Source organism: Schistocerca cancellata, chromosome 8, assembly GCF_023864275.1.
Source record: "Schistocerca cancellata isolate TAMUIC-IGC-003103 chromosome 8, iqSchCanc2.1, whole genome shotgun sequence".
NCBI classification, from domain to species: Eukaryota; Metazoa; Arthropoda; class Insecta; order Orthoptera; family Acrididae; genus Schistocerca; species Schistocerca cancellata.
In genome coordinates, this window is record NC_064633.1 from 227,393,113 (window position 1) to 227,406,285 (window position 13,173).

The following is a 13,173-nucleotide window of genomic DNA, read 5'->3' on the forward strand; positions in this document are numbered from 1 at the left end:
ATTTGGTAAAGGAGGAAAGTGTGGTAAGCAAAAAATTTTTAGAGGGACCAAGTCTTGAGTTGGGCAAGCAAGGTCAAATAGACGGAGTTGGCAGAAGTTGGAGCAGTTACGCAGAAACGAAGAGACTATCGTGGAGAGTTGCATCAAATCAGTCTTTGGAATGAAGAACACAACAGCGACAAAAATACTCGATAAACATTTGTGGCCATTGCTCACCTGGCAATTTGCGTGCAAAGCAGGCCGTTTTATCACGCTATTTTGGACTCAGATCAACCTTTTCCACTAGTTAACTCACAAAATTGATTGTCCCATGCCATCTAATAGCATTCAGGAAATATCTTGACCTGACGACTCATTTCGAAACAGAGTTAGCACTCATCTAGGCTCTGAAAACAGAGAGCCTTCACTCCCTCTAGATCATATTAACCTCTTTGAAATCAGAAATCCTGAACTATAATTACCTGCTCTCTTTGTTTCACCGGATTTGAAGCGCTACTGACTGCACTCAGCTGAGGTCCACGTCGCTTTACTTTAATGCTCGAGGAGTCCCAAACGGCTTGTGGGAATTATTCAAATTCGTGTTTTTACACAACTCATCAACGCATTTGTGTATGGACTGCCTGTCGTTTGGCACAGTAACAAAGAATTCATTGGTGCTTCCCCCTCTTACTCTGATTACACCCATCTGCTTAGTCTTATTTCCTGACACGATCTTTTGTTAGTATTATTTCCATTCTAATAGCCAGAGTAGCTTCCGTTGGGTTTATTTTATATGCTGTGGTATTTATAACAAGCCAATAATTTTTCACAAATCGCTTTCCGAAGCGAAACATACTTTGGAAAATGCACCTTCCGCCACTGATGACCGACTAGGGAACTTCGTTACTGATGAACGATTAAGGAAAGTGTTTATCCATGAAGTGGCCCAGAAGCGTTCTCGCTTTCCGACCACCATAGCAATGAGTTGTATTAATCATTGAGTTCCTTCTGCACAGTGGGTGTGACTTTTGCTGGACCTGAAGTATATAAAATCATTCCAGACAATTAGCCTATGACGAAGACACTTCGCTTATGCAAGGAATTTATGAGTTTCAATTATTCTTTGTTGAAACGTCACTGACTTCATAGGATCCATTTAACTGTCTCTCAGAATTTTATGAATAATAACGTTGTCATGATAGATTATTAAAATAACAAATATAGAGGATGTGAAAATGTTGAAGGTAATTAAGATTTCAAGTGTCGACATTTAATCGTATTTGAGAGGAGTAGACTATTTATCAGCACCTCGGCTCTTCCAAGTTTCTTTTCTTTTCTTTTTTTCCTTCTTCTTTACAGTAAACTATGTAAACGAGTCATTAAATTTTATAAAAATTCATCACAAAATTAAACACTTGTATTAAATACAAAGGATGTATATAACGAAGTAATAAGCTATCATCTGCATAAATGAAATTTAACTTGATCGGTTTCGGACACTTAGTGCCCTTCTTCAGAAGGTTATACCCATCGCATCATTTGCGAGTGTCAACAAACCTGTAAGATCTCATTGGTGACACTCGCAAACAATACGTTAAGTATAACTTTCTGAAGAAGAGCACTAAGTTCCCCAAACCAGTAAGGAAATGAAATTTATTTTATGCAGCTAGTTGCTTATTATTTCGTTATATACGCCTACAGTTTCTGAGGATGGATAAAATACTAAATACAATATACCAACCTGCAAGACAAAATAAATTATCATCAGGTTACCTTCCATTCAAAAAACTGTTGCACTCAGCTACTGTTATATTGACTTGTAAATCATAGATTGAAGCGATGAGTCGTCCTCTTTAAACTTTTTTTTTTATTGTGCAGATCTAGATTTCGGCTACAAGCTATCCACTCTCAGTGCTAAGAATACAAGAAGTACATAGTTAGATGATGTCATAAGAAGTTATAAATAATGGCTTAACTCATATGGTTTGTATATTGCATATCACTATTATTTCCGCTCAATGCATGTAATTTCCTGTTGGTCGGGCTTCATCTACAGTTCATTCAATACTACTGTTTGCGGAAGGCAGGCTGTATGAAGAATGCATCAGTTGGTTACATGGCACCATCTACTTGAACAACGTATATAAACTTCAAGGGAAGTAAACCACTTAAAATTTGCGTGAGAATTACATAAAATGAAACATAAGTAAAAATCTTACATTGTCGTCCGACTCATTTCATATTTGCCAGCAAGTAATAAAATTTCCATGTTCACTCCTTGCGAGTCCTTTATTATTATCAAAACATTTAAATAACGTCAGGTGGGTAAAACTTTTTTAATTTTTTTAAAAATTTCTAAAGCACAAAAAGACACGTGCTGTATATACCTGTTAGTTGATATGGCTTTCATATATTTATCTTTATATTATATCTCTCTTTATTAAAACATAGTAAGTATATTGCTCATCATATTTACTAAATAGTTCATAGATTGCGTCAAGTGTCAGTCAGATGCTTGTTTGGTGCAATTTGGCTATTCCGCTAACCTCTTTATCCCTTAAAATCGATTTTCCTTGTAAATGCAAAACAGTCAATGTATTGAATTGCTGTTAATAATACTGTTTATGCATCTGAACTAACATATCATGGAAGAAGTTGTGTTGGTTCGGAATTATAATCATCTTACTCGTATAATATGATGCAAATGGCTGCTACATATTGGCAAGATGGCTCGTCATTGTAGGCAAAACCACCCCTTCCTTCCGTCTCCTCGATTTCTTTCTCACTATCTACGGCCTCCCTGATGATGCCCTCATCCCCTCCATCTATGCCTCCTACCAACTTTGATCCTTCCCTTCCTCCCCCTGTGGTTTTCCTCCAGGGCACCCTCTTCTCTCCCTCCTTACTTCCTCCTTCCCTCCCTCCTCCACTCCTCACTGGGCTTCCACGCACCCCCTACCCCCCTCCCCCTCCGTTCTTCTCTCCCACTGGCATCAACCCCCTCCCTCGCCCCTCTCCCTCCTACCCTCACCTCTTCCCTCTAGCAGGCCCCGGCTTTTTTGTGTGAACTGTGCGTCTTCGTGTGCCAGAGATCGTTGCCGCAGTGCTCGTGTTTGTCGTCCCGTCACTGCATCAGTGTCTCTCCGTCCGAGCTCCTCTGCTCACGTGTGACATTCTGCATTCTCCACTGTGTGCAGTGTTGAACGTTTCTTATCGGAGCAGTGCGCCAGTGGACGACTTCGTTTATTTTTACTATGTTTATCTCCCGTTTTTGTCCTCCATGTATGTTTGTTTCTCTGTATTCCTTTTGTACTGTGTGTCTTTTCTCTGGCCGAAGATCGGCGTCTATGGGCCTCTGCTGGCCTACCTTGTTTGTAAGGTATCAAAATGACAAGGTCAAACCTTCCACCGCCTCCCAGCAACAAATCTTCGAACATTCCCAGAACCGCGCATTTTTCAGGTTATTGCAGATTCCTCGACCTCCTGGAAGATCTCGAGATCTTCTGCCATTACGAAAATTCCGACAGCAATCTGATTAATGATCAGGTTGTTCTGAAAAATGTGGGGTTCTGGAAACTCCTCAAAGGACGACTAGCTTGTAGCCGAAATACAGATCTGCACAATTAAAAAAAAAGTTTAAAGAGGACGACTGATCGCTGCACTCTATAATTTACAAAATAAATCATTTCACTTTAGTCAGAGGAACATACATTCTGGTTCAACATCTTATCGCAGATAGAGAAATTGGGAACAATCCTGGAAGGCGCAAGCACTGCTGTACAGGCACACTCTTGCCAGACTAGGAGAAACGGACAAGGCGCCTAGCACGAGAGAGTGGCTGTTTATCCTTTCCTCGTTTGATTCTTCAAGGATCTTTGAGAATGACTACATTGTCCATGGGTGCACTTCAGTTTATCCTATTAACAGAGTCCACCTTACATGGTCTGATCGATTACATGTGCACTTTCGGAGTATTTAGTTTGAACTGATTGAAAAATTTCCTATGGAAAGGAAAATTAAGGTGCAAAATACCGTAGATGACGAGATCATTAGAGACGGCACAAGTTGGAACTGGGAGAAGGCTACATATTTGACTAAGCCACCCCTGCATTTGTCTTCAGCGATTAAGGGAATGATGCAGGACGTAATGCGTGTGGTTTTTTAGGGCCTTTTAACTGACATATTCCTGAATGTGAGAGTCCAATGTGTTTAGTACCACCTTAATTGGTCCTCAATAGAAACTTAACATTAACCCTGTTGGGTCTCCCAGACGATGAAGCCTTGCAGCATTAGCTGTGAGTGCCCTGCTGTTGGCTGGTGACTGGGTGGTACAGCTGATGAGACTGTGTGTGTGTGCTGTGGTGCAGGTGGTGGTGGGCCAGGAGTCGCGGGCCGACAGGGTGCTGCAGCAGGCGGCGGCGGAGCTGTCGGCGCTGCAGAAGGCGGTCCCCAGCCTGCGGGAGGGCGACACCGTGGCCGTCTGCGTCGGCAGGTCGGCGCTCTTCGCTCCAGCCCTGCTGGCCACGCTTTGCTCGGGAGCCGTCTGCGCCGTCGTCAACGCGGCACTGCCTCACGGTATAGATGACTAGCGCTGCCTCTCTCTTACCCCTCTCACTGACTCTGCTACACCATTCTCCAATATCCACACCAGGCAAAAAATCACCTCCAAGGAAAGTCACTTTCATCCCATGAGAGCCGGCAGCTGAGGACGAGCGGTTCTAGGTCCAGAACCGCGCTGCTACTACGGGCGCAGGTTCGAATCCTGCCTCGGGCATGGATGTGTGTGATGTCCTTAGGTTATTTAGGTTTAAGTAGTTCTAAGTCTAGGGGACTGATGACCTCAGATGTTAAGTCCCATAGTGCTTAGAGCCATTTGAACAATGCCATTAGAAACCGCCTATAGTGTTAATAATGATTCTGGTTCTGTAAGGAATAGGGTGCACAAGTTTCTCGAGGTATGCCATATCGACATGAAGCCACTTGTTGTTGATCACAGCCCATACAGCTTCCAAAATTGATGCGATTGTTGTTTACTGAGTTTCCCCGCTGTTCCCAATAGTCCGAGACCGTTCTACTAGGTTAGATTCGGGTGATTTTGTGGGCCAGTCGAAATGCAACAGATTGCTCACCAAACACGCATCGAATTCGTGCAGCCCCATGAACACGGACGCAAAGACCTCGGTTGACATGAGTGGTTCAAATGGCTCTGAGCACTATGGGACTTAACATCTATGGTCATCAGTCCCCTAGAACTTAGAACTACTTAAACCTAACTAACCTAAGGACATCACACAACACCCAGTCATCACGAGGCAGAGAAAATCCCTGACCCCGCCGGGAATCGAACCCGGGAACCCGGGCACGGGAAGCGAGAACTCTACCGCACGACCACGAGATGCGGTCTGACATGAGTGTCCACAGCGTACTCGTCATGAAGATCTAGTAGCAAGATCAATAACTGGTCATCAAGAATAAAGAAATAGACAGCCTGGTTCAGGTTAACAGTAATCTGAGTGGGTCATGACAGGGAAAACACCCCAAAAACACCTGGCTGGGCACCCGACGCCTTGCATCGTTTGACAAAGAGGCCAAACGACAACTCGTCGGTCAACTACAGCCCACTTTCTGTCTACTTTGGGCCATTGAAGATGTAGCCTTATGTGGCTCTGTGAGCAACGGTCTTTTGCTCTGCCAATTCCAAATGTCCCTGCATGACTCTCGCTTCGAAATGGTTGAGATGGAACTGCATTAACTGATCTGAGAAGTTCCTGTCGGATGTGAAACAACTTGTCTTTGACAGGATGTGACACTCGTCTCCATTTCCTGTTGATTAGGATCTTTTTATGATCATTGCTTGTAGACATGTTGGACAGCCAACGTTTATTCACCAGCAATCAGGCAACTTCATTTATGGTGTCGTCATGGGCACATTCAAACAACACAACTCTATCGGCCCTTTTCCTCCGTCTCCACATCGACCTGTCTTACTGCACTGAATCCGTACAACGACTGGCACATACACACCACTTCACTGCCATCATCTCGTACGTAGCGGTAGAATGTCAGACAACCATTTAGTAAGACGTCTACTCCATCTGCAGCGCTCTGAAGGGACCACTGTGCTCTTTTAAGGGGGTGCCTAACAGCTGTTCTGGTGACCTAAACTACGAGGGTAATCCAAAAAGTAAGGTCTCCTATTTTTTATAAGTACAAAACTCTGTTTGTGTGGCAGTTGGTCACACTCTTATGAAGAGTGCTTCACGCGCTGTGTGTGAACATGCGCACGCCGCGCCGGCCGCGGTGGTCTCGCGGTTCTAGGCGCTCAGTCCGGAACCGCGCGACTGCTACGGTCGCAGGTTCGAATCCTGCCTCGGGCATGGATGTGTGTGATGTCCTTAGGTTAGTTAGGTTTAAGTAGTTCTAAGTTCTAGGGGACTGATGACCACAGCACTTAAGTCCCATAGTGCTCAGAGCCATTTGAACCATTTTTTTGCGCACGCCGCGCTGAGGCGCTCAGTCTTGGCTTGGCAACCGTTGAGAATGGATCTCCCGTTGGATGTTACCGCCAAGTGCGAATTGCGCGCACTTATTCGGTTTTTGAACGCAAAGGGCACTGCGCTGATTGAAATCCATGACCAATTGACGGAAGTGTATGGTGAGTCGTGCATGGATGTCAAAAATGTTCGTAAGTGGTGTAGAGAGTTTGTAGCTGGTCGGACCGAAATTCACGACGAACAAAGAAGCGGGAGACCGCCAGTTTCTGAGGAGACAGTGTTAAAGGCTGAGCAAAGCATGCGTGAAGATCGGTGGATTACCCTGGATGATCTTTGCACGTTGGTTTCTGAGGTTTCCCGAAGCACCGCTTACAGAATTTTAATGGAAACCTTGAACTACCGGAAGGTGTGCGAAAGATGGGTGTCACGCATGCTGACTGAGGATCACATACGGCAACGAGTTGATGCTTCCCACGCATTTGTTCACCGCCTTCCAGCCGAACAGGACAACTTTCTGGACTCAATTGTCGCGGGTGATGAAAACTGGGCATACCACTTTACACCTGAGACCAAGCAACAATCACGCTAGTGGTGGCATCCTTTTTCGCCAAAGCCGTGGAAATTCAAACAAACACAGTCTGCCGGTAAAGTCAAGACAACCGTTTTTTGGGATCGGAAAAGGGTATTGTTGGTCGACTTTATGCCCACTGGGAGCACAATTAACGCTGACAGGTACTGTGAGACTCTGAAAAAACTTAAACGGGCAATTCAGAACCGGAGAAAAGGAATGTTGAGCAAGGGCGTACACATTCTCCACGACAATGCTCGCCCACACATCTCTCGGCAAACTCTTGCTCTCCTGCAACAGTTTCCGTGAAACATATCACCCACCCACCCTATTGTCCTGACTTAGCGCCCAGTGACTATCACATGTTCCCTAGGTTAAAAGAACATTTGACCGGAAAGCGATTCAGCTGCGACGACGAGGTGAAAGAAGAGGTTCATAACTTTCTGAACAGCATGGCAGCGAGTTGGTATGACATGGGCATACGAAAACTGCCACAGCGCCTACAAGAATGCATCGACAGAAATTGTGATTATGTAGAAAAATAGCTAAATGTTGAAGCTACAAACTGATATAAACCATTGTAGAAATAAACAGGTCTATGTACTTATGAAAAAATAAGAGACCTTACTTTTGGGATTACCCTCGTAAGTCTTTTGTTTTTTTTTATTATTTCCTTTCATGTAATTGATACAAATTATAAAAATGGATGTATATATATACAGGGTGAACATTAATAAAACCGACAACTGTAGGGACGGATTCCTGACTGGTAATGGAAGAAAAAAGGTCCTATGAGCATATGTCCAGAAATACAGTGCTGCCACGGTAGATCGCCCTGACGAATGAAAAAGTTCCTCTGACCATGTGCCGTGTGTTCATAGCGTTTTACATGCTGTTGATGACGGAGTGTACTGTAAGCAGTAGAATGGTCCGGTGTTCATGTCGGGAACAAGCCGAGATGGTGTTTGTGTACGACCGAGCAATTGGAAACGATCTAGAGGCAGCACATCATACACCAACCACATCACACAACATTCTTGGGCATCTGTGTGATCATGGGTGCCTTCAGACAGACGAACGTGCAGAGAGGTGGCGGACTGTGCATACACATATTTGGAGCAGCAGATGATATTAAAATGAAGCACTTGGTAAGTGACCCACCAACATGGTGTATGTAAGTACGATTATGTCTATCCTGCATGACAGGTATGTGTGAACGCGTTGCATCCCATGGAGACCACTTCGAGCATCTGTTGCTATGTGGATACGATGCAGCTCTTTACTGTGTTCTGGGACGATTTGTTGTCGTTGCCCGAACACCGTCCATTTACAGATACATGTTCATAGGACCTTTTCTCCATCCATTTCTAGTCAGGAGTCTGTCACTGAAGTTTGTCGATTTTGTAATGTTCACGTACGTACTTTCATGTACGTCTGTTTGAGTCCTCCCTCGGGCATGGGTGTGTGTGTGTGATGTTCTTAGCATAGGTTAGTTGAAGTTAGTTTAAGTAGTGTGTAAGTCTAGGGACCGATGACCTCTGCAGTCTGGTCCCTCAAGAACTCACACACATTTGAACATTTCGTACGTCTGTCCCACATTTCCTCCTAAGTGTGGGTGGGAGTGAAAAAGCAGTGTCGCCCACAACGCGAGAATACCCATACTTTAGACACCCAGTATTAGAGAATGAGGGCATTTAGAGACTTGCAACAAACTTTACAATAATTTCAAACCTTTACGAACCTTTTTCTTGCTGACGGCACTCAAAAAATAGTAAAAGGAGTAAGTTTATCCCTTTCTACATTTTCGCTGTTCATCCACTAAAACTGCCAAAAGAAGCATGACGTTTTAATTTATTAATTCTTTACCATCCACTGTATTAGTGACACATTTTCTCATATAGTGTTCACATATACCACTGAATGTACAAGAAAAATTACTTCATTGTACGGCACTTAGTTCTGGAGATATGGTATCATAAAAACTGAGATGAGTGAAAAACTGCCGCATCTTGCAACAGCTTTAAATTTATTACCTCTTCTCGTAATACTTTTCGCGGACCGCTGAATGTACGTACAAAAATGTATCACTGTATGACACATAGTTCAAAAGATATGGCGTCAAATACTGAGGTGCGAGAAAAAAACTGCAGCATCATTCATGACGTTTTAATTTATTACTTCTTCACTACTAACTCTATTCGCAACACATTTTGCAGATGGCATCCACATATGCAGATGAATGTACCAAGAAAAATATATACTTGTACGACACATACTTTAGAAAGTATGATCTCATGAACACTGAGATGCATGATAAACTGCCGCATCATACATGATGTTTTAGTTTATTACTGCTTTGCTGCTAATTTTGCTCACAACACATTTCGCAGATAGCGGGCACAAATGCCACTAGATGTACCTGTTCAATTACTTACACCCATACATCAGCACACGACGTCTTAAGCATTGAGTGGCGCGAAAATGAAACTGCAGGGCGAAATTCGCTAGACATAGAGGTGAAATATGTGTACAAAAACGCATAAAACATGTTAAATATATGTGAAATATATCTGTCATGTGCATATGGGAAACCACTTGAACGATTTTAATTAAACTTGGTACACATATTTGTTACAATCTTTTAAGGAATACTATAGGGGTAAGAACTACCAGCCTCGTATTGCAATGAGTGTGATAACGAGGAGAGAGAAGGAGGGCATACAGAGAGTAGAAAGGATTAGATAGCGTCAGACAGGACGAGGAGATAGGAGAAGGGGAAGTGGACGGAGCGAGGGGGAGGAGGAGCTGGACAGAGAGACAAAACAGGACGAGAGAGAGAGAGGAAGAGGAGGGTATAGATAGAGATGGGGGAAAAACAAAGGAAAGGGGAGGAGATAAGAGGGTGAGAGGAGACGAGGAGGCAGACAGGAAGAGGGCAAGCAGAAAACGGACAGAGAGAGGGGGAAGAGGAGATTGACAAAGAGAGGCGGAGAAGGAGAGAGAGTTAGAGGGTGGAGGAGGATACTGACCGAGGGGGGGAAGGAGCAGATGGACAGAGGGGAGTGGGGGGAGGGGGGGAGCAGATTGACAAAGAGAGGACGAGTAGATGGACGAGAGAGGGACAAGAGGAGATGGACAGAGAGGGGGTGGTGGAGATTGGCAGACAAACATCGAAGGAAGAAATGGAGTAATAGGCCAGGTACTATGCTGTGAGAATTTTTACACAAAATTGAAGATATCAAGAATGTTGGCAAATTATGAGAATTAACAATACAAAAATGACATAATTAAGGGAGAGTCACTGTACAAGGAGAACATGAATAATAGCACAAACTGACAGGAAGTTCGTGTTAAAATTAAATGTGCACTGCAAAAACAATTATATCTATGTGAAAACACAACTATCAAATATATTTAAACTTCTGTCAAAATGTAATATTTACTGACATACAAAGGCACAGATTAATGATAAAGTTATACGTACACCGTTTGACACTCAGCTTATGAGATGTCGATAATGACAAGAGTCCAACTAAATCCGTGTCGGGGGATGGGAGTTCAAATTCCTACTTGACTGAGCCGTTAAATTGTAATTTTACTATAATAAATGTAAGCTAGTGGTCTGAAGAGACCGGATTCAGTGAACTTGAACTATCTGACCTTTGATATCAATCCAGTTTATGTCTCTGGCTAACAGCCAATGTATAAAACTATGCAAAGGCTAGAAAATACCGGATCTTGTTGCAATTGTAAAGGAAGATTGTAGTTGAAACTGCCTACATCACCTCAGTGGAATGACACCCTGGACAAGTCAAGGCTGTGACAGAACTGAGAACTGGAATCATGTCATTCTGACTTATGTAGGATATCTGTCACAACAAGTAATGCATCTCAATCTAACAATAAATTATCTCTGGGATTATAAGTGAAAATATACCTACCCTCCAGTTTAGAAGACAATGTTGGCATACATGCTTAACTTGTAGTACTCGATCTGTTGTCTATATATTGAAGTGACATTGTGTAGTATAGTCACAGGTACTGAATAGGTCTATTTTGATGTTCCAGTTTTGAACTTCATGTGCAGCTCATATGTAAAGTTCAACAAAAGTTGTGCATCATTCCTTTATTTCAAAATTTGCGACAGAGAAAAAGAAACCGGCTTTGAAGCCTGCGGATATATTCATTTTGCAAAACTTGCTGATCATCAAATAAAAAAAATGTCGTGTGTCTAGGGCCTCGTGACGGGTAGACCGTTCGCCGGGTGCAAGTCTTTCGATTTCACATCACTTCGGCGACTTGCGCGTCATTGGGGATGAAATGATCATGATTGGGACAACACAACACCCAGTTCCTTAGAGGAGTATCGAACCCAGGTCTTTAGGATTGACATTCTATCGCTCTGACCACCCAGCTACCGGGTGCAGACAAATGAAAAAGGAAAAAAAGAAACATTTGGTTAACGGCAAAATCGTCTGTTTCCCCCGGGGTATTATTCACAGCACTCCTGAACAAGGCTAGTACGCGGTGTAACAACCCCTTACTCGGATGATGGCTTTAATCCGGTGTTGTATACCATCGATGAAATCATCAACTCAATCCTCGTCCAGATTGGCCCACTTTTTAGTGGTGTTACACCGAATGCTTGGTCAGTGTCGACGTCCAAAACAACTCCTTTCAATCGATTCCCCACGTCTTCTATTTGGTTTATGTCCGAGGAACAGGAAGGTCACTTGATTCTGGTGATCCTAGAATATTGAAGGAACGTGTTCACGAGATCAGCACGATAAGCACACGATTTTTCATCCATCAAGGTTAAACCGTTACCATAATACTGGCGATACGTTCCCATTTTTATTTGCAGAATATCATCCCTGTACCGGAGTGAGACTGCCCTCAACCATCACAAGAGCCGTTCTGTAGTCTCATGTAATGCCACCCCAGAGCATCACTCCAGTACATCTTTGATATGTATGCGGCACTCTGTGTTGCAGGTGATTGATAATGCAGGGTTGTCGCCAAACACTTTGTTTGTAATTATCGTGGTACGAACAGATCAGAGTTTCGTCCGTAAACAATACTCGAAGCCAATTACTGAGCGTCATTTTTGCATGATTTCTTCCGCTTCGGTAACGCAAAACATGGTGTTGTGGTGTAACACATGGTGCTCGTCGTGAAGATTCGCATCATGCAATCGTCTCCTAACATTTGATACGGTACATGGCATCCTGTAGACTCTTCGAACGCCAAATTGAGTTCTGGCGCACTCAGCCCACGGTTTCTTTGACTCAAAAGTCGTAGATACTGCACAGTTTTAAGCAAGGCTGTCTCTAGCAGCCGTATATAAGTTTCAACGGAGAAATGCCACAGTAAACCGGTTGGAAATAGTTTTTAATACATTGACCTGGGTTTCGGCACTTCTATGGATGTCTTCGTCATAATGAAATTTTAACAACCGTAATGTTACTTGCGAGCAGGCAGTAGTCAAAATAACGAGCAGACACGCTCAAGTTAAGAATTAAGAATTAAAAATGTTTCAGCATTTGATACGTATACCTTGTAATGAACATCAGACCGTTGTTAAAATTTCATTCTGAAGAAGACATTCGTAGAGGTATCGAAACCTAGGTCGATGTATTAAAAATTATTTGTAGTCGGTTGGCTGTAGTATTTCTCCGCTGAAATCACAGATATCGATCATCCTGTGCACATGTCGAGCGTGGACAGGCTGTGTTAGTCATCAGTAGTACCTGTCAATTGGAACCAATTCCATGTCCACACCATATCCTTTGACCTTAGTGCCTACTTCGAGCAGCGTGAATGGTTGATAAGCCTCCTGCATGTAACGCGATGATATGGACTGAATTGTTGGTCACGATTGTCCTCCATGGTATGATGGATATTCACTCAACTGTTCCACAGAAGTCTCAAGTGCGTCCATATTGATGCTATACTTACAATTGAAATGCTGCAGTCCATTCGAGTGCGTCCTTCCACCCTTAGGTAGCGCTCGTGGTAACTGTATGCTTGTATGTATACATTGTCAGGGGTGACCTTCTGAACGACACAGGAACAGTCAGAATAGCAACACACCTGCGTGATATATCGGATTGATGCAAAACGTTCAGGAGC

General features: G+C 43.3%; 1 protein-coding gene across 1 annotated transcript in view; it reads left to right on the forward strand.

The window, feature by feature from the left end:
• The window catches only part of LOC126095479 (uncharacterized), a 91,345-nt gene that overhangs the window by 17,628 nt on the left and 60,544 nt on the right, over positions 1-13,173 (forward strand). The window contains exon 2 of the mRNA XM_049910270.1: positions 4,347-4,554. Coding sequence (XP_049766227.1) covers positions 4,347-4,554 — 208 coding nt within the window. The remainder of the gene's footprint in view (positions 1-4,346; positions 4,555-13,173) is intronic.